At 58.6% G+C, this 17,500-nt stretch overlaps 4 protein-coding genes across 4 annotated transcripts in view; 2 read left to right on the top strand and 2 right to left on the bottom strand.

Annotated features, from left to right (window-relative positions):
* PTSG_09755 (Na+/H+ antiporter family protein) overlaps nucleotides 1-3,237 on the top strand; it is a gene marked incomplete at its 5' end in the record, with an annotated part of 8,041 nt that extends 4,804 nt beyond the window's left edge. Inside the window, 4 exons of the mRNA XM_004989053.1 lie at nucleotides 141-242; nucleotides 511-2,154; nucleotides 2,621-2,715; nucleotides 2,989-3,237. Coding sequence (XP_004989110.1) covers nucleotides 141-242; nucleotides 511-2,154; nucleotides 2,621-2,715; nucleotides 2,989-3,058 — 1,911 coding nt within the window. The 3' untranslated portion in view covers nucleotides 3,059-3,237. The remainder of the gene's footprint in view (nucleotides 1-140; nucleotides 243-510; nucleotides 2,155-2,620; nucleotides 2,716-2,988) is intronic.
* A 479-nt stretch (nucleotides 3,238-3,716) lies between these two features.
* Nucleotides 3,717-12,814, bottom strand: PTSG_09754 (helicase; the record flags this gene model as incomplete). Its single annotated transcript, XM_004989052.1, has 3 exons — nucleotides 12,633-12,814; nucleotides 11,920-12,475; nucleotides 3,717-11,758 (listed from the first exon to the last, which is right to left on the bottom strand). The coding sequence occupies exons 2-3, from the start codon at nucleotides 12,197-12,199 to the stop codon at nucleotides 3,717-3,719; spliced, it is 8,322 nt and encodes a 2,773-aa protein (XP_004989109.1). The 5' UTR covers nucleotides 12,200-12,475; nucleotides 12,633-12,814.
* A 625-nt stretch (nucleotides 12,815-13,439) lies between these two features.
* Nucleotides 13,440-16,572, top strand: PTSG_09753 (uncharacterized protein). Its single transcript, XM_004989051.1, has one exon. It carries the CDS (start codon nucleotides 13,681-13,683, stop codon nucleotides 16,372-16,374), a length of 2,694 nt encoding a protein of 897 aa, XP_004989108.1. The 5' UTR covers nucleotides 13,440-13,680; the 3' UTR covers nucleotides 16,375-16,572.
* PTSG_12919 (pyridoxine biosynthesis protein pyroA) overlaps nucleotides 16,482-17,500 on the bottom strand; it is a 4,026-nt gene continuing 3,007 nt past the window's right edge. The window contains exons 6-7 of the mRNA XM_004989050.1: nucleotides 17,150-17,305; nucleotides 16,482-16,905 (exon numbers count right to left, since the gene is read on the bottom strand). Of these exons, the coding sequence (XP_004989107.1) occupies nucleotides 16,720-16,905; nucleotides 17,150-17,305 (342 nt within the window). The 3' untranslated portion in view covers nucleotides 16,482-16,719. The remainder of the gene's footprint in view (nucleotides 16,906-17,149; nucleotides 17,306-17,500) is intronic.

Here is a 17,500-nt window from a genome sequence, read left to right as displayed (position 1 = left end):
TGCATGAACGTGGGTGTGGGTGTGTAGCCAATTGCACTCGTGCATGCGTCATTTCCCCACCCAATATGCTCACACTTCCCCACCAACACAACACCACACCACACCACACCACACCACACCACACCACGCCACATTGCCAGTCACCGTCGCTGTTTGAGGTCCCCCTCGTCCTGTTTGAGCTGCCGCCGTCAAAAGTGTCCGCGCTGCAGAAGCAGCAGTTCATGGGCAAGAGCGAACTCAAGGTGATATCTTCGCATGTGTTTTGGGGGAAGCGCGATTGCCTGCGTCTAGCTGGGTTGTGTCTGTCCATATGCCTCTTTGTGCATCCACGAAAGACTGTGTCTGACGTGCGTTCGTTCTTCTATGCATCCCATCACACCATCCATCAAATCCCCTCCGCCCATTGTTCTACTCGTCTACCCCTTCGCCCCCCCCCCCTTTTTGCCCCTTTCGCTCATCCACCCGTCTCTTACTCCTCCTTACCCCCCCCCCCCTTCCAAACACTCGTAGGTCACGCTGTTCAAGGAGGATCAGGCCGTCGGGTTTCAGGGCGAAAAATACCTCAAAGCCATGCAGGATGACGGCCAAGAACAGACGCACGCTCCACCGAAACAGCAACAGCAGCAGCAGCAGCGACGGCCACCACCGCCGCGCTTACAGCCGCGCCCACGTCAGCACCAGTCTGCGCCCGCGTCACGCCGCACCGCCTCTCCCCCAACAGCGACGAGAGCGAACACGCCTGCCACGACGGCAACTTCGTCGGCAGCAAAGACAACGGCGAGAGCGATGCTGTTGGGTGGGCGCAAAGCCGCGACGCAACCGCCGTCACCGCCACACTCGCACCAGCCACGTGGGGCGACGGGCATGGCACGGCCACCGCCTCCATCAACACCACCACCGGCACGCAGACACACGCACGCGCGCGGTGGCAGTGGTACGCCCTCACCGCCGCTCGCGCCCCACACCAACACATCCGCAGCCACAACGCGCCCACCACAACCGCCACAACTGCCACACGTCTCGGCACCACCAACAGCACCAGCAGGCAAAACGGGAGCAGCAAAGGCACCGCCACCAGGAATCAAATCTACAACACGTGGAGCCCCGCTGTCATCACCAGCACCATCATCATCAGCAGCAGCAACAGGAGCATCGGATTTGTCATCGCCGCTGAAGCAGAGACTGCAGCGGACAGCAGTTGCAGCAACACCGCCGCCACCCTCCCGCCCTTCGCCCCGGCTCGCACGCAAGCAAACGAGCGGGAACGCTTCAACAACGAGCACAGACATGCCGAAGCCCAAGGAAGCGAAGGAGAAAGACAAGGATGTCTTACCACGTCGCCCGCCACCACCATCATCATCATCGTCAGCAACAGGAAAGGCAGGACCTGCGGCGCTGCTGGGAGGACTGAAGCAGGCTGTGCGACAACGCCAGGAGACCATGGATTCAAGACGGGGCAGGGAGGTGGCGCCACCATCCAAGCCGCCACCACCGCCGGCAACAGCAGCGGGCGCCAAGCTGTCGGCAGCAGCAACGGTCACAACGAAGAACACATCGGCGGCACCCTCCTTCCCATCATCATCATCATCAACATCAACATCATCAGCAGCTCCGTCATCAGCGGCTCCATCATCGTCGTCCACGGCGCCGCCCAAACCGCCGCCACCAGCAGCGGTGTCTGGTGCGGGGAAGACAAGGAGGGCCACAGCTGTACCGTCAACAACAGCACCGAGCAACGCAGGCACCACTTACAAACCCACACCAGCGACAGCAACAACAGCTACAGCAGCTACAACACGTGGCCTGGCCAAGGCGACATCTGCGCCTGCGGGGATTGGCGGCAGATCCGTACGCGACCGCATGAAGGCATTTGAGAGCAATAATGGTATTCATGGTGGTGGCGATGGTAATGGTCGTGATGGTGGTCGTTGCAATGAGAGCGGGAGGCCAGGGCTGCCATCAAAACCGCGCGTACAGCCGACGGGAGCAACAGGGGTAGCATCGTCGTCCGCGTCGGGACAGCAGGATGCAAAGAGTGGGGACAGCGAGGATGGTGGCGAGGGTGTGCGGCGGCTGAAGCTGGTAATAGAGTTTGAGGATGACGAGTACACGGCGCGAATCAGGGAAGGAGCACCGCTGCCGGCGTTTCGCAAGGTGTGTGTGGGGGGGGGGGGGGTGTGTGTGTGTGTGTGTGTGTGTGTGTGTGTGTGTCGTCGTGTTCTAGCACGAGTCTTAGCCGCATAACGTTATGGGTCGTGGGGACACGTTAGAACGAGCAAGAGATTGAAACCCGGACCAGAAGTTATCGTGCCGGGGCGTGGGACCTGATAACCTCCAGCCTGGTAATGTAGCAAGATCAGGATTTGAGGGTAGCTCAGACTCGAAATCGTGTAAGATCGGTCAAACAGGGTTCCAGCTGTGGATAACCCCCGAGTCGGTGACGGTAAGATGGCTCGGGGGGTGGTGTGTGTGTGTGTGTGTGTGTGTGTGTGTGTGTGTGTCCGTGTGTATGTGTGTCTGTGTGTCTGTGTGTCTGTGTGTCTGTGTGTCTGTGTGTCTGCCTTGTTGCGTCCCACGACGCCCTACTGATAGCGCGCTGCCTGTGTGTGTGTGTGTGCAGAAGGTGTATGAGACGATTGACTGCGATGGCGATGGACTAGCGCTGTGGTACCGCTTGGCGCCAGCACAGCCCCTCCTCAAGCTCTCCGATGAAAGGTGGGGTTGCTTGTGGGTTTGGGGGTGGGGGGGTGGGGTATGCGTGAGCACGTGTTGGTATTGGTGGTTGTGGGATGAGGTCAGTCGTGTGGAAAGTGTTGTAATTGCAGCTGCGTGCTCGAGACATGTACTGTCACATTCCCTCACGCGTTCACACACTCGCACGCGCGCACGCACGCACACGCACACGCACGCACACACACACACACACACACACACACACACACACACACACACGCACGCACGCACGCACGCACGCACATTACCATCAAGCCATCTTCGGTTCCTGGAGAGCCAGGCCTCGACGTCGCTGGCTGTGGTGGTCAAGGCGGACAACAGCTGATACAACGCAGATGGATTGTCGTTTGGTCGCCCGCCAGTGACTTGCCTGCTTGCTTCGCTTCGCTTCGTTTCTGCTTGTTACGTCTGTTCCCCTGGTTACTCGGTGACATGGGCATGCGACATTGCGACATTGCCTTGCGCATTTACCAGTGCAGTGTGCAGTAAAACAGATGAAAGGGATGTCACGTCGTGAATTGTCCGTGTTGCGGGGTTTACGACTGGTTTGGTGGAACGGCACATTTCAACGCGCGGCTCGCAAGACGGCCGAAACAAACAAGTGGCCGAAGGAACAACACAACGCAACGACGTGAAGAACGCAACGTAACAGGAGAAAGCAAGGTAACGGATCTTTGGGGCAGGTAACTCAAAGGATGCAACGGCGATCGGAGCACAGAAAAACAGAGAGAAGAGAGAAGTCGTCTACAAGTGAATGCATGAAAGCAAGGGGGTTGAAGTGAAGGGAGGGGGACTTTGGGGTGCGGAGGAGCAAGAAGGACAGAACGCCAACTGTGGGAAGGGAAGAAAAGTAACGGGTTTTGGAATGGAAGGAATGTGGATGCACACGTGCACAAGCATGGAGCACACACACACACACACACACACACACACACACACACACACACACACACACACACACACACACACACACACAAATCTGATCACTTGCAGTAAGTGGCTCGGTACGTGTCGACGAGCTTATCGCCACCCACGCGCCGCAGCAGCTCTTCGGAAACAAGATCCGTGAGCTGAACAGCCCCAGATGCAGCGTTGATGTTCAGGAACTCGCAGCGCCCACGAGTCACTTGAGCGGCGTGCTCGAAGAAGCTCTTTGCGCGCGGGTGAATGTAGAACGCATGAACCGGAATGCCTTTCTCTTTCAGCTTCTGCAGCTCGGCCTCGGCGGTCGTGGATGTGGCAAACTCGGGATACCCGGGAACGTTGGACCAGTACTGTTCGCCCTTCGAATCTCGTTTCAGCGTCACCTCATCTGGTGTGTTGGCTGGTGCGTCGCCAATCAAAATCACCTGCGACACGTCCTTCTCCGTGTTGGCGCGCTGAAGCGCAACCTCGATCGCTTCGTTGCCCCAGCCGCCGTTCACCTCCAGGCCAGACACGAAGTCCTTCAAATCACCCGGCTCCCGCTCCCACCCGGACAATTGGAGCAGTTGGTCCGCTTCTGCGTTGTAGTTGCGGTACGCGGCCACTTGAACAGCAATACCAGTCTTGTTGTACAGACCTTCATTTTCGAGGATCTTTTCAACGCGTCCAAAGACATCCTCCATCGCCTCCTGTGTCTGCTTGAGAGCTGCGCCCATGGAGAGAGTGACATCCAATGCATACAGAGTCCGAGAAAGATGTGGGAGAACTGTGTGGGTATGATTCCATCGCTCGAGTGTGTTGATCACTGACTCGAATTGCTCGTGGTGCAGATCCACGACCAACGCCATCGACTCTTCGTGCTGCTCGCTCAAGGACCTTGCCTCCTCGCTGGTCTCCTGAAACCTTACTGCATGTGCCTCATCGCGCTTCTTGCGCAGGTAGTCGCGAAGTGCTACCGCACTTTGGCACCTGTACATTTCGTCATCATCCACGGCAAACTTCTTCAGCTGCTCACGGCACAGCACCATCGAGTAGCTGCCCGGCTCACCCTGCCGAGCCGTGCGCCCCATGCACTGCCGCTCCTCAGCCATCGTCTCTGCCAGGAACGTCTGCAGCACGTGCACACCGCCCAGTTTTCCAACGGCCGGGTCACGCACCTGGAAGTCCACACCGCGCCCAAGCGAGCGTGTGCACAGCGTGATGCGCTTCTGCTGCGCTGCCTTGCACACAATATCATCCTTCTCCAAAGCATCCAATGTCTCGCTCAGGATTTGCAAGTGCTGCATGAAGGCGCCGAGGGAGTCGTGGCGATAGTACTCTTGCAGCTCTCGCTCCGTCTCAAACAGAACAATCACCGGACGGCCCTGCCCATGGCGCTTGCTAATCTCCTGGGTGATGGTAAGGTGAAAATGATCAGCCGACACAATCATCAGGTCGTTTGTCTCAAACGGCTTCAGCTGCGACGCGCCAAACATGGACGGCATCACCGTGTACGTGTGAATGCCGTAGTCTTCCTTCAGCACCCCAAACTCGGGAGCAGACAGGTCCTTGAGCGTGCCCGTCACGCCGAGCGTGCAAGCAAATGTGCGCTGCACCTCAAAATACGAGAACGCGCCGCAGTTGATGAAGAAGGCAACCTCATTGGCCACGTCCTTTGAAGTGTGAACGTCGATTCCCACCTTCTCAAGCTCGTGCATGAGCGCGAACAAGGTCTTGTAGCGCATGCGCATCTTGTAGTTGACGGTGTCGTGCAGCTTGTAACCGATGCGGCCGCCCTCAAACACGTACCCGTGTTTCTCATACGATTGCAGGTCAACAATCATGGCGTTCACGCAGCTCCGGAGGAGGTCGTGGTAGGGCTTGGCAAACTGCTGTTGGAGGTTCTCATACTGCGTTGAGTTGGCCACTTTCGCAAACGTGAGTCCAGTTGTGCGATTGTCCCACAGGTGCATCACCAAGTTCTTGACAGCCTCGTTGGTCACCTTGCAGTTGGGCGCGTATGTGTCGCTCATGATGCTTGGGTCGAGTGCCACGTCCACCTCGTCAATCAACAGCACGCGAGGGCGCGGGACCTTGGAGGAACTGGCACTTCCAGGCAGGAAGCTTGCTGCTTTGTCCTTCAAGGCAGCAGCCTTGTCCTTGGCGCGCTTGATCCACCCAGGCTTCTGGAACTTGTCTTCTTGGATCAAGTGCTGCACGCGCTCGCGGATGTCGCCCTCCTTGTTGATGTGCGACTCGCACAGGGCGTTGAGCGTGCCGTACTCAACATGCTCAGCCACGCCCAGCTTGTCAAACAAGAATGAGAAGGCGTAGTAGTCGCGAACGCTGAGGTGCTCGGAGTAGCAGGCAACGCTGGCGTGCATGCCGTACAGCGCAAGCACAGATGCCGTGACAGCCAAGATGACGGACTTTCCTTGTCCCGTCAGGACCTGCACCATGTTGGAGTGCAGCTCGCCCTTCTCAGTGCCAACACCGAGCAGGCGAAAGATGGCCAGGGCTTGGGAAGGATGCGGCTGCAGGAACTCCTCACGGGCCTGGTTGGGGTTGCTGGCATGGTGCAGCGTCCACATGCCAAAGATGTGCGCCATCAGTGTCGGCAGCCGCGACCTCATTGGAGCCGTCCACTCCATGCCCTGAGCGTGAAGGTTTGGGTTCTTTGTGATCTCGGCAGCACAAGCCCTCGCACTTGCAGCAAGTTCGTCTACTGCCTTTGGCCCATCTATGATCATCTTCAAGTTCTTGTGATACTGCTTGAGGAATTCATCAAACATGCGCTTCAGCTCGTCACAGTGCTCGAGTGTGAGTTCGTTTATGCCTCCTTCCCGAAGCGTCTTGAGCGCGTCGTCGATGCCCACAGAGCTGATCTTGTTGTTGAAGAGGCGACGAAGGTACCCGGTGAACACATCGTACACCTGCAGCACGCGCTGTGCCTCTGGGGACTGCAGCTGGTCAAGATACAGTCCAAGTTTGGGTATGCGCATACTGCCCTTGTCATCGAGTGTGTCCAAGAAAGCACAGATATCGCTTGTGACTTCATCGCGGACGCACTGAAAGTTGTCCGCCAGCGTCTGCAGCTGGATGAGAACGTGCGCAATGGTGCCGTTTGTGTGGGAGCGATGCAGGTCCGCAACCAAATTCTTCGCATCTTGGATGAGGTTTGCCTCAACGTCCTTCACCAGCTTCAAATTAAATACACTTGGCTCGCCATGGGCATCATGTGACGAACGCTGGTCTTGCTGTCCACCTCGCATGCCCTTCGACAAAACCCTTGACTTGGATCCGAGGGACGGTGGTGGCTTGGCATTTGTGAGAGCAATAATGTTGTTCCAGTGGGCCATCAGGTTATTCATCCGATCGTACTTGCGTGACGTCTGGGCTGCGTGGAGCTCTGATGAAATGTGCTCCTCTTGCAGCTGCACGTGCTCGGCCAGCTGCTCCGGGCGTGAGCGCACCGCCTCCACCCCGTCTGCAAAATAGGCCGCAAAGGGAAGTGTCAGCTCCAGGAGCTGCTTCGTGCAGTGGAGGCGTGCGTATGCCTTGCGCATCTCCTCTGAATTGACGTTGTACTGGTCATCCAGCACGTTGATGCCCATGCTCTCGTCGAACCACTTTGTTGTCACGTCATCCAGCTCCGACACGATTGCATCGAGCGACTGCTTGCACTTCTGGCACTCCTCCAGAACAGCTGGTGCGATGTGAAGCTCCTTTGCGGGTCGGGCGAGCTCCGAACCAGTGCATGCAACCAGCCCACACTGGTGCGACAGCAGCATCGGGTTGACGGATGCAAAGGCGTTCCAGTCCACTTTGGAGGGCTCCAGCTCTGCCAGCGCGGTCTTGAGATGGCCCACGTCCTGCTGCAGCTTGGCCACATCTTTCGAGCACTTCACTGCCCATGCACGGAGGTCCTCGAGCACAGACGCACCATCGTCCTCGAGCACAGACGCACCATCGTCCGTCTCGTGACGCTGCAGTCTGCCTCCGCCGCCAGTTGTCCTGTCTTTCTTGATGGAGTTGTTTGCCAGCTGAATGCTGCTCTCCAAATAGAGGGCGCGCACCACGCTCCGTGCAAAGTCCTGGGACACGTCACGGGCGATGTCCGGCTCCGTCAGTTGGGGTGAGGCAAACACGTGCGCCATTGTTTGGTGTTCAACGCCCAGCTTCGATGTCGCTTGCTGCACCATGGCCTTCAGCTTGGCCGCTGCAGTCGGCACGCCAATCTCGTTGCACTTGGCCAGGCGCTTCACAACCTTGAGGAGCTGCCGGTCTTGTCTGCGGTCCTCGAGCGCTTGGAAGGCGTCCTCGGCGATGCCGTCAACCTTGGACGTGAGTTGCGCGTTGATGGTGTTGGCAAGCTGGCCCGCAGGCTGTTTGCGCATCAGCTCAACGTCAGTTTTGAGGCCATCCCAGTCATCGTGGTCAAGGCGCTCTCCGGCTTCATTCGCCCGTGATGCAATGCGCTGGCGAAGCGTTGCCAGAATGTCAGCCGATGTTGCAGCCAATTGTTGCTGTATGTGCTGAGGGCACAGCTTTTTGAAGTGTTTCAAATGCAGAGCCACTGCTTCCAGGTTCACATTCATCACGTCATCACTGGACATGCGATCCTTAAAGTCTGTCAGCAGCTCAATAAGATGCTGGTTCACGGCTTTCTTCACCTGGTCGCTCTCCTTGGCAAGGTGCGTCAAGATCTGTGGTGGGTTGCGGATGGCCTTCTCCAATGTCAAACCCCCAAAAGAAGCGACTGCCTCCTCGGGGCCCTTGAGGATACGAGTCCTGAGGTCGCTGATGCGCGCGCGTGCTTCATCCAAGCCCTCAAGCTCGTGCTCAACAGCTTGGATACAGGAAGCGAGCTCCTGCAGTTGGGTTTGGGCCTCGGCGAAGCAGCATCGCTGCATGTCGCTCTCCACTCGGTTGCACTCATCTGTTAGGAATGTGCTCACTGTGTTCCTCACGGCAGCGATCTTCTTCTCCCACTCGTCAGCTTGCTCTGCGGTAACGAGCTCAAGGCCGGGCGCCTGCAGCTGTATGGTCGATTTTGCCTTGCTGAGGGCTTGCTGCAGCTCCTCGAACCGCTGCAGACGGGATTTGTCGCCGTTAACGTTGGTGATCTGGCGAGCACGCTTCAGGCAGTTGGCGTAGGTTGCATCGACGGCAGTTATGATGGACTGATCCAACGTTGACCGCTGCTGGGGGGCCGTGTCATGAAGCTGCTCGAGCAAGGTCGCCACCTCCAAAAAGCTGCGCCTTTCAACTGCTGCGTTAACATTCTGGACAGCCCGTCTGCTGAAGTCGGTGATTTGTTCTACAGCGTTTCGGTAGAGCTGGGTGTACGTGATGGCGCCCTTGAGGACGCCGTCGAGCTGTCGCAAGATGCCTGCAGCCAGCACGTGGCGATGCAGTTCATTGAGTCGTCCGTCCTGTCTCAGCTGACGGCACTCCAATTCTCGATTTGCTGCATCTTGGCGCAAGGGGATGAGCTCTTGTGGCGGCGTTGGAAACGCCAGCGCGTGCAGTTCTGGGAACTGATCCTCCATGCGCTGCAGCTCCTCCAGTCGAATCTGGAGCGTGAGACAAGCCATCCTCAGGCGTCTGGTAGCGGCCACTGCATCATCAGCCGCATCGTTCACAAACGTTTGGATCACGTTGGCGTTGACATGGGAGAGGTAGAGACGAACGAGCGTTCCATAGCTGGCCATGGAGCCCTGCAAGACGTTCTTCAAGTCCTTTATACCAGAGATGTGCTTTTCAAGGCTGCACTCCTTTGTCGCCTTGTGGAGAAAGTGGTGGATGCGGCTCACACGTCTCAGGTCGAGCTGGAAGTCAAGGCGCGTGGTCGATGGTGAAGGGCTCGACACGTCTTCGTCACCGCCCGTTGCAGGGTTGTCAAAGACGATGTCTGTTGGGACTTTGGCAAAGAACTCCTTGGCCGTGTCCACAATGCGTTGGACAGTATTCTCTGCGTGAGTAATGGCATGTGTGTAGCCCTCACCGACACCGCCAAGGATGCTACCAAGTGTGCGCAGGCTGGAGAGTCGGGCGATGGCCTCCGCCACATTGGGAACAATGTCGGGGTTGTCGAGCTGGATGGGCATGCGGGTGGCGACGGCAACAAACTGGCATTCCTCACTTCGCACGCTGCTGATGAGTTTGTCGGTGGCCTTGTCAATCATGCCAGCCTGCAGTTCGTTGGCATACGTTGCGGCCTTGAGCGAGGCCAGCAGGGCTGTGAGAGAGCAAGGTATGCCACTGTCACTGTGGTTGTTAAACGCGTTGTGCAAAATATCGCGCACGAGCTGTTGGGCGGTGCCCACGACCCGGGCAACCTCTGCACGCGCTGCGGCCTCGTGGCGAGTGTACTTGCGCGCCAAATCCACAGAGGGCAAGTCGCGGAATCGGACGAGGTGGAGCACAAGCGGCTCTGCCTGCTGAAGGGCGTCGGTCAGGTCCTGCTGGCACACTTCCGCAATATCGTTGATGATGTGGGTGAGATGCTCGTCGCACACGAACACAAGCTGGTCGAGCAGCGACTCCAGCTGCTGTGCGCCGATGACGGCTGCAAGCTGGGGCGTCTTCTGCACATCGGTGGTGAGGGCCAGCGCTGTTGCCAGCGCGTCCACAGCGGTCTGTCCTTTTAGGCCCAAGTTGTTTGGGGTGAGGTCGATCAGAGTGCGACGAGCTTGCTCAACAGGGTAATGCACGGCAGCACGCAGGGACTTGATGAACGCGTCCCGCCAGGGAGCAATGCGCTGCGACGCCGACTGGGCGGTCTCTGCTTCGACTTCGACTTGGCCAGTGAGGGTGAACTCGCCCACCTGCTGAGGGAGGCTGCTGGCGCTGGTCTTCTGGCTGCTGGCAGTGCTCGTCGTCGTCGTCGTTGTTGTTGTTGTTGTTGTTGTTGTTGACGATGTGCTGCCGCTGCTGCCGGCGCCACTGGAGCCCACGCTGGCGCCTGTCAGCTGGGCCGTGCGGGTGGCGTCGAGGTGGGCGGCAAAAGCATCTGCAGCCTGTAGCGTGGCTGTGCCTAGATCGCCTGCCTCGTGCAGCTGTCGCTGTTCGAGCGCCTCAACAGCACGCCGCTGCATCGAAAGCACTTCGTCTGCGAGGCCCTGCGCGGCGCTCTCGTACCGCTCGGCAGGGATGCTGCTGATGGCGCTGACGAGGGTGCGCAGCTTGTTGGCCTGGTTGACGCGCGCGTGGGCGGAGAGCTCAGCGCGGCCCACGTCCCGCTGCAGTGTGTTGACCAGGTCGCCAAGGGCGGAGGCCGTCACCTCTGCAGAGACGGCGGAGAGGTCGAGGTTTTGCAGCTCACGTTGGAAGAAGCGGGTGGCGTCGCCAATGGCGGTGAGGGTGTCCAGCACATCCACGGCAATGAAGCCGGTAGAAGCATCCTTGAACTCGTTGATGCGCTCCACCACAGCGTTGAACTCACGCGTAAGGTGCTGCACAATCGCCTGCTGGGCGTTCTTTGTGGCCCGCGTCACCTCCTCGGACGGCACCACCTCCTGCAGGTCCTGCAGCTCCTTGACGCGCTGAACGGCGAGGTCGTGCTCGCCACGCTCCATGGCAAACTGGATGGCGGCGATGTTGAGGCGGGCCTGGTCAGCGATGGCTGCCTCCGAGATGGAGAGGAGCGATGGTTGGTCGGCCACGCTTGACGGGGCAATGGGTTGCTTGTTCAAGATGTCGTTGAGGTGCAGTGCGATGCGATCTGGTTCGAGAGGGAGGACAATCTCATCTCCGGCTTGTTTCCGACTCTTGAGTTGCTTGAGCTTGGCGGCGATGACGCGGACGATGACACGGTACGGATCATCACTAGGGCGCTCCCGTGCTTGCTCCTGGAACACCTTGAACATTTCAGCGATTGCGTCATGCTCGTCAACGCTCTGGTACTTAGTGAAGAGGAAAGACAGGCGACTTTTGATGCTGCTGATGCTCTTGAAGAGGTTGGAGGCCACTTTCAGGCTCGCCTTGGTCAGTTCTCCGTTGCCGCCACTATCCTTGGAAGCGACGATGACCGGCCAGAAGCCCTTGCATGACTTGAGGGCGTGGTGGATGCCGATGGTGTTCGCCACGTCAACCTCTGGACCGGAATTGTCGCCGATGCCTGTGTATTGAGTTGTGGAATGGATGCGGGGGTGGGGAAGCAGTTAGTGAGTTATTGAGGCGAGGTGGGGACACAAGTGTGCATCAAGCATGCATGTGAGAGAATGTGTGTATGTGTGCGTGTGCGTGTATTGGGTGCGAAACAGAAAAGCTGCAACTAACCTGGCGTGTCCACAATCAGGACGTCTGTGTCGTCATCTCCGAACATAACGCCGTTGTCCACAAGGTAATCCACTGTCATGCGGACACCACGCACGTACGCCGTCTCGCTTTCGGGGTTGCCATTGACCTTGAAGCCCTCAGGAGCAGCGCCAGGGGCAGGGCCAATGTCGCGATAGGCGTTGGTACGCTGGATCATCTTGCAGCCAGAGAGATAGAGCAGGGAGGTGGATTTGCCGGCGCCCGATCGACCGAGGAAGACGACGACGTTCTTGCTCTGCATCGCCTCCGCATACACGCGACTCTGGTCGATGAGATACCTTGTCTTATGAATGTCAAAGGGACGAACGTCTTGAAGCACAGCCACGACTGAATCAAACGCTTCTGCCCACTTGTTGGACTTGATGTGATCTTCAAGGTCTTCAAAGTTATCCCGATGACAAGGTAAGTATACTTCGTCTGTTGCACGGTTCTTGGCATTCTGCACAAGCTGCAGCAGATCAGTTTTCTTGGCGTCAGGTTGGTGCCCCTGCCCAAGTGGAGTCTCTGCCAGTGCACACTAACAAACAGCACGCAGCATTTTACATTGAGTTTGAGGAGACTTGTTAGGTCAGAAAAATGTGCGTGCCGCATGAGGTTGCACAACCTTAACCAACCAATCAAACGCCCATCCGTGCAATCTTTTCAAGCCAAAGTCCTCATGAAATGCCACTAACCCAAATGAGAACGAGATACTTTTCCGTTGAAGGAGGGGAGTCCTGTACGCGCTGTTGAATGTCCTCCACGGGCTCACTACAACAGTATCGGTTACTCCCATGATTCAACAACGAGAATTGACTGGGAGGCTCTGGGAGGTTTTTGTCTGTCGCTCGAGCTGCTCTCACTTGTTGAGTTAGTGGCGCTTCAGATGCGCACTGTTGCCTTGTCGGCTTTGGGTCACACATGGTGTCCTCGGTCAGGAGGCCGGCCAGCAGGACAGAGTATCTTCTTGTAGTCTCGTGTATTGTTGTGTGCGTGAACGTCATGTGCGTGAAAGTGGTCTCTTGCTTTGTTGTCTCGTGCTCATGGCACGGCAAGGGCACTGCAGTGAGTGTTTGTCTCTCCACACCACGAAGAAAACATTTTGGGTGTGTCTCCTGTGTGACACACGTCTTTTCTCCTTGTTCTTGCCGCCTCAAATTTTACCCGCATCCACTACCCTTTTATCTATCCGCACTTCTGTCAACGTTGACAGTTTCGCCACCCTTTCACTTTGATTGCTCATGCCAACCTTGCTCACGCTGTCTTGTTTGCGTTTTGCGTTTTGCTGCAACCCTGCAACTTGTGATGTTGCCTGGCACCGGCTAGCGTCGCACAAAAAAGCCACAAAACAAGCCAAGCCAAGCAAGCCAAGCGCGCAAAACTCCTTCCTTTGCTTGCTTCGCTGTCTTGCTCTGCTTGCTCTGCGCTGCGCTGTGCTGCCGTTTTCCAAGCCAAGCCCTCACACCACCACGCTCACCGCCCCCCCCCCCCGCTCTCCCCAACCGCCTCGATCCCATCGATCCCATCCATTCACTCACCAGCCAATCCACCAAGTAAACTTTCTTTTTCCTTTCCTTGCTTGCTTGCTTGCAAGCATCCAACTCCAACACGAACACACCCCACAGCCTTGGCTCTCTTGGTTCGAACCACACCTCCCACACCACACCACACCACACCTCCCACCACACCACAAGGCACCTCCCTCTCCTCATTCCCCTTCCTCTCTCCGAAGCCGTATGTACCATGAGCCAGCGTGAGCTCACCTGCAACATGAGCTGGTACCGCGGGAGGACGACCTCCACGTCCTCCATGGCGTCCGACGCCAGCACAGCGCCCAAGCACACGGCCACCACCAGCACCAGCACCACCAGTAGCAGCAGCAGTAGCAGTGCACGCGGCCTGGACAGCGCGTATGCCTCTGTGCCAAGCTCGCCCGACCGGGTCGCAGCATCGTCCATGACCTCCTCGTCGTCCAGCAGCGTGGCCGTTGAGGAGCAGTACTACCACCGCTACAACCAGCGCTGGGGCGCACCAGCCACAGACGCAGCGCCAATGACCACGAGCAAGGCGCCGAAGGTGCCGGTGATTACGACAACGCCGCCCTCACCCTTCTTCGCCAAGCGCTCACAAACACAGCCGCAGCAGCAAATGCACGACCACGGCCACCGTGACCGCCCCAACCACGACCACGAGCACCAGCACGATGACCTGCACACGCTGTGTGATCTGCCGCGGGAGGTGATCCAGCAGCACGTGCTGCCGCACCTGAGCGTGGACGATCTGTGTGCTCTGCGCTGCAGCTGCTGGTTCCTGCACGCCACGGTGGATGAGATGCGCCCGTACAAGGTGCTGTGGCGCGTGACAGCGGTGTACCGGCAGCAACAAGAGCGCGGGCCGCGCCGCCGCTCCAACCCGGTCATCCAGCTCGTGCACGACACCATCGCCGTCATGCCGCCGCCAGCGGTGCCGCCGCCGCGCATGGCGGAGTCGGCCGTCCGCCTGTACACGCGCTTCTTCCCGCGCGAGCGGCCGCACTTGAAGACGCCGGAGGCCGTGGTGGACGTGGCCAGCGTGGCGGCGCTGGTTGGCGCGGCGCGCGTGCTGCACCACCTGCTGACGCTGCCGCCGCTGCTGGCTGCCGAGCACAAGCAGCGGTCTGCGGCCATGCTGCTGTGCATGCGCGTGGCGGTGAAGATGGGCCACGTGGCGTGCATCCGGGCCATCTTCGATGCCATTGGAAAAGTGGCGGACAGCGTGCCCCCGCTCATCTGCCGCGAGTCCCTGCTGGCCTTCTTCGACCAGAGCCTGCAGAACGGGCACGCGGACGCGGCGCGGTTGCTTGCAGGCAAGGCCAACTACTCCGAGCAGCAGCAGGTGGCGGACGCGCTGCACGCCAACGCGCCCGTGCTCAACAGCCCGCGCACGGTCGACTACTTTCTCTCGCTGAGCGTGCCGGAGGAGGACCTGCTTGACCTGGCCAGCATTGCCGTGGCGCACGCGTGCGAGGACGGAAACGTGGCGCTGCTGGACCATCTGCTGCGCAACCACGCGCAGTACGCCCGCGTGCACGTGCCGCACATTGAGGCGGCCGTCAGCCGCGACCGCGCCTTTGTGCTTGCATGCTTGCACAACGCGCTCGACCTGCGGCGCCAGCACTACACGGACACGCTGCCGGGCCTCACGCACGCGTGGCCGCTGCTCGGGCAGATGTGCCGGTGCGGTGCCGTCAAGTGCCTCGACTTTGTGCGCCGGCAGTTTGAGTTTGACGATGCCATGCTGGCCATCGTGTCCACCAACCTCATGAGCATGTGCGCGCCCAGCTTCGGCTTTGCCCTGTCGCGCGTGCTGCAGTTTCTCACCCGCACGCAGTTGCATGCGCGCGTGCCCGTCTCGTGCTGGCAGGCCGTGGCTGCGGGCTGCTGCCGCTTTGGGTTCACCGACGCCCTGCATGTCCTCCTCACCCAGTGCTTTGGCTTCACGGACTCTGATGGTGACAAACGCAGCAGTACATGCAGTGCATGCAAGCACGTGGGAGGCAACGACAACAGCGACAGCAGCAGTGACGCAAAGAAGCGTGGCTGCGCTAGCAACACAGCCACGTCAATCCCCACCTCTCCCAGCAGCAGCGGCACCACCACCACCGCCACAACATCGGCAACACCATCGGCAACACCATCGGCAACATCAACACATCCAATTATGCATGTGGATCGGCGTGTGGTGCGCAATATGGAGGCGTGTGCGGGGTGCCGGCTGGTGGTGGCGCGTGCCATCTTCCTGACGACGGAGGAGGCCGCCTTTACACAGCAGTGCCCGCTCCTGACGGCGGTGCTGGGCGGATACACGGGCGTGGTGGGCATGCTGCACAAGTACGGCGTGTTCTCGCACAGGGACGAGTCTCGCCTGCGCCTGTTGACGACGCTGGTTCGCGCCATGGGCCACGCACAGCGGCAGGATGAGAGCGGTGCCGGCGACATGCACTCTCCTTTGATCATGCCCTGGGCACGTGCTGATCCCGCGCACTCCATGTCCCCGCCGGCGCCGGCTGCGATGCACCCGCGTGCTGGCGATGCGCTGACACCGCGAAGGCGGCAGCGGCGCGGGTCGTACGCAGCAACGCACAACGCGCTGGCCGGCATGAGCTTGCGTCATGGCGTGCGACTCTCCTCCATTCACTCAAGCGCGGGCATGCTGAACCTGCTGTGGGAGGAGGTTGGCCTGGCACGCGTGTATCTGCAGCAGCCGAAGGACCTGTGCGATCTTCTCTCGCACGCGTGCTGCTTTGACCTCATGGATGTGCTCAACTTGGTGTTGTTGGACCTTGACGACAGCGCCGTTGCGCAATCCGCCCTTACTGCCGTGCAGGCGTGGCCGCAGGACGTTCAGTCCACCCACGCCGCGCAGCTTGTAGTGCGCCACCTCATGCGCCGCTCTTGAGTGGTGGGTGGTGTGCATGATGGTCGCTCTGGTACTTGCTGGTTTGGTTATTGATTTATGTACATACAAACCTGTCTCCTGCATGTGTGTGTGTTGCTTGCGTGCATCAGAGGTGTTGTGTGAAGTGCTGCTGTTGTTGTGTTGAATGAAATGGAATGGTGTATTGTTGGATAACAGGACCATAAAATGTACGAAAACAAAAGCAACATCAAGGAAGAACAACCAAGTTGGGATGAATGAGACGAGATGTGTGTGTGTGCGCGCGCGCGCGCGTGTGTGTGTGTGTGTTCGCGCTCTGGCTGCGTCGCTATCTCTCTCTCCCCATACGTTGACAACAGCCAGGCGTCACTCCGGGGTGGAGGCGAGTTGGTTGTGCGCTGGGTCACGCAGCAGCGAGTCGCAGCTGATGCCGACCATGGCCGGTCCAAGGTCCTCGCTCACGCGCGCCAGCACCGCCGCGTCCCGGAAATGCGTCACGGCCTCCACAATCGCCCGCGCGCGCTTCTCGGGGTTGGTGCTCTTGAAGATGCCCTGAGGTGGTGAAAGGTGGAAGGCGGAGGAGAATGCGTGTGTGTGTGTGTGCGTGCGTGTGGGGGAGGGGATAAATTGTGTGTGTGAACGTGTGTGCAAATGCGTGTGAATGTGTGTGAAGGTGTTACCATGTATGCAAAATGTGAGAACAGAACAACAAAGTTGTGTCTTCTGCACCATACACACACACACACACACACACACACACACACACATACATACACACACACACACATGTGCGCACCGATCCGACAAAGACGCCGTCGCAGCCGAGCTGCATCATCATGGCGGCGTCGGCGGGCGTGGCAATGCCGCCAGCAGCAAAGTTGACAACAGGCAGCCGCCCAAGGTCGCGCGTCCGCTTCACCAGCGCAAGCGGCACGCGCTCCTCTCCAGCGTACTGACGCGTTTTTGAGTGAGTGTGTGTGAGTGAGTAAGTGGTGTGTGTATGTATGTATGTGTGTGTATGTGTGTGTGTATGTGTGTGTGTATGTGTGTGTGTATGTATGTATGTATGTATGTATGTATGTATGTATGTATGTATGTATGTATGTATGTATGTATGTATGTATGTATGTATGTATGCATGTATGTA

The sequence above is a fragment of the Salpingoeca rosetta genome, assembly GCF_000188695.1.
Source record: "Salpingoeca rosetta unplaced genomic scaffold supercont1.31, whole genome shotgun sequence".
In the NCBI taxonomy this organism is placed as follows: Eukaryota; class Choanoflagellata; order Craspedida; family Salpingoecidae; genus Salpingoeca; species Salpingoeca rosetta.
The sequence above is the reverse complement of the archived record's forward strand: the minus strand, read 5'-3'. Positions and strand labels throughout refer to the sequence as shown.

Bases quoted from the DNA above. Each gene is read 5' to 3' on its own strand.
- PTSG_09753 (XM_004989051.1), top strand. From the start codon at position 13,681: ATGAGCCAGCGTGAGCTCACCTGCAACATGAGCTGGTACCGCGGGAGG.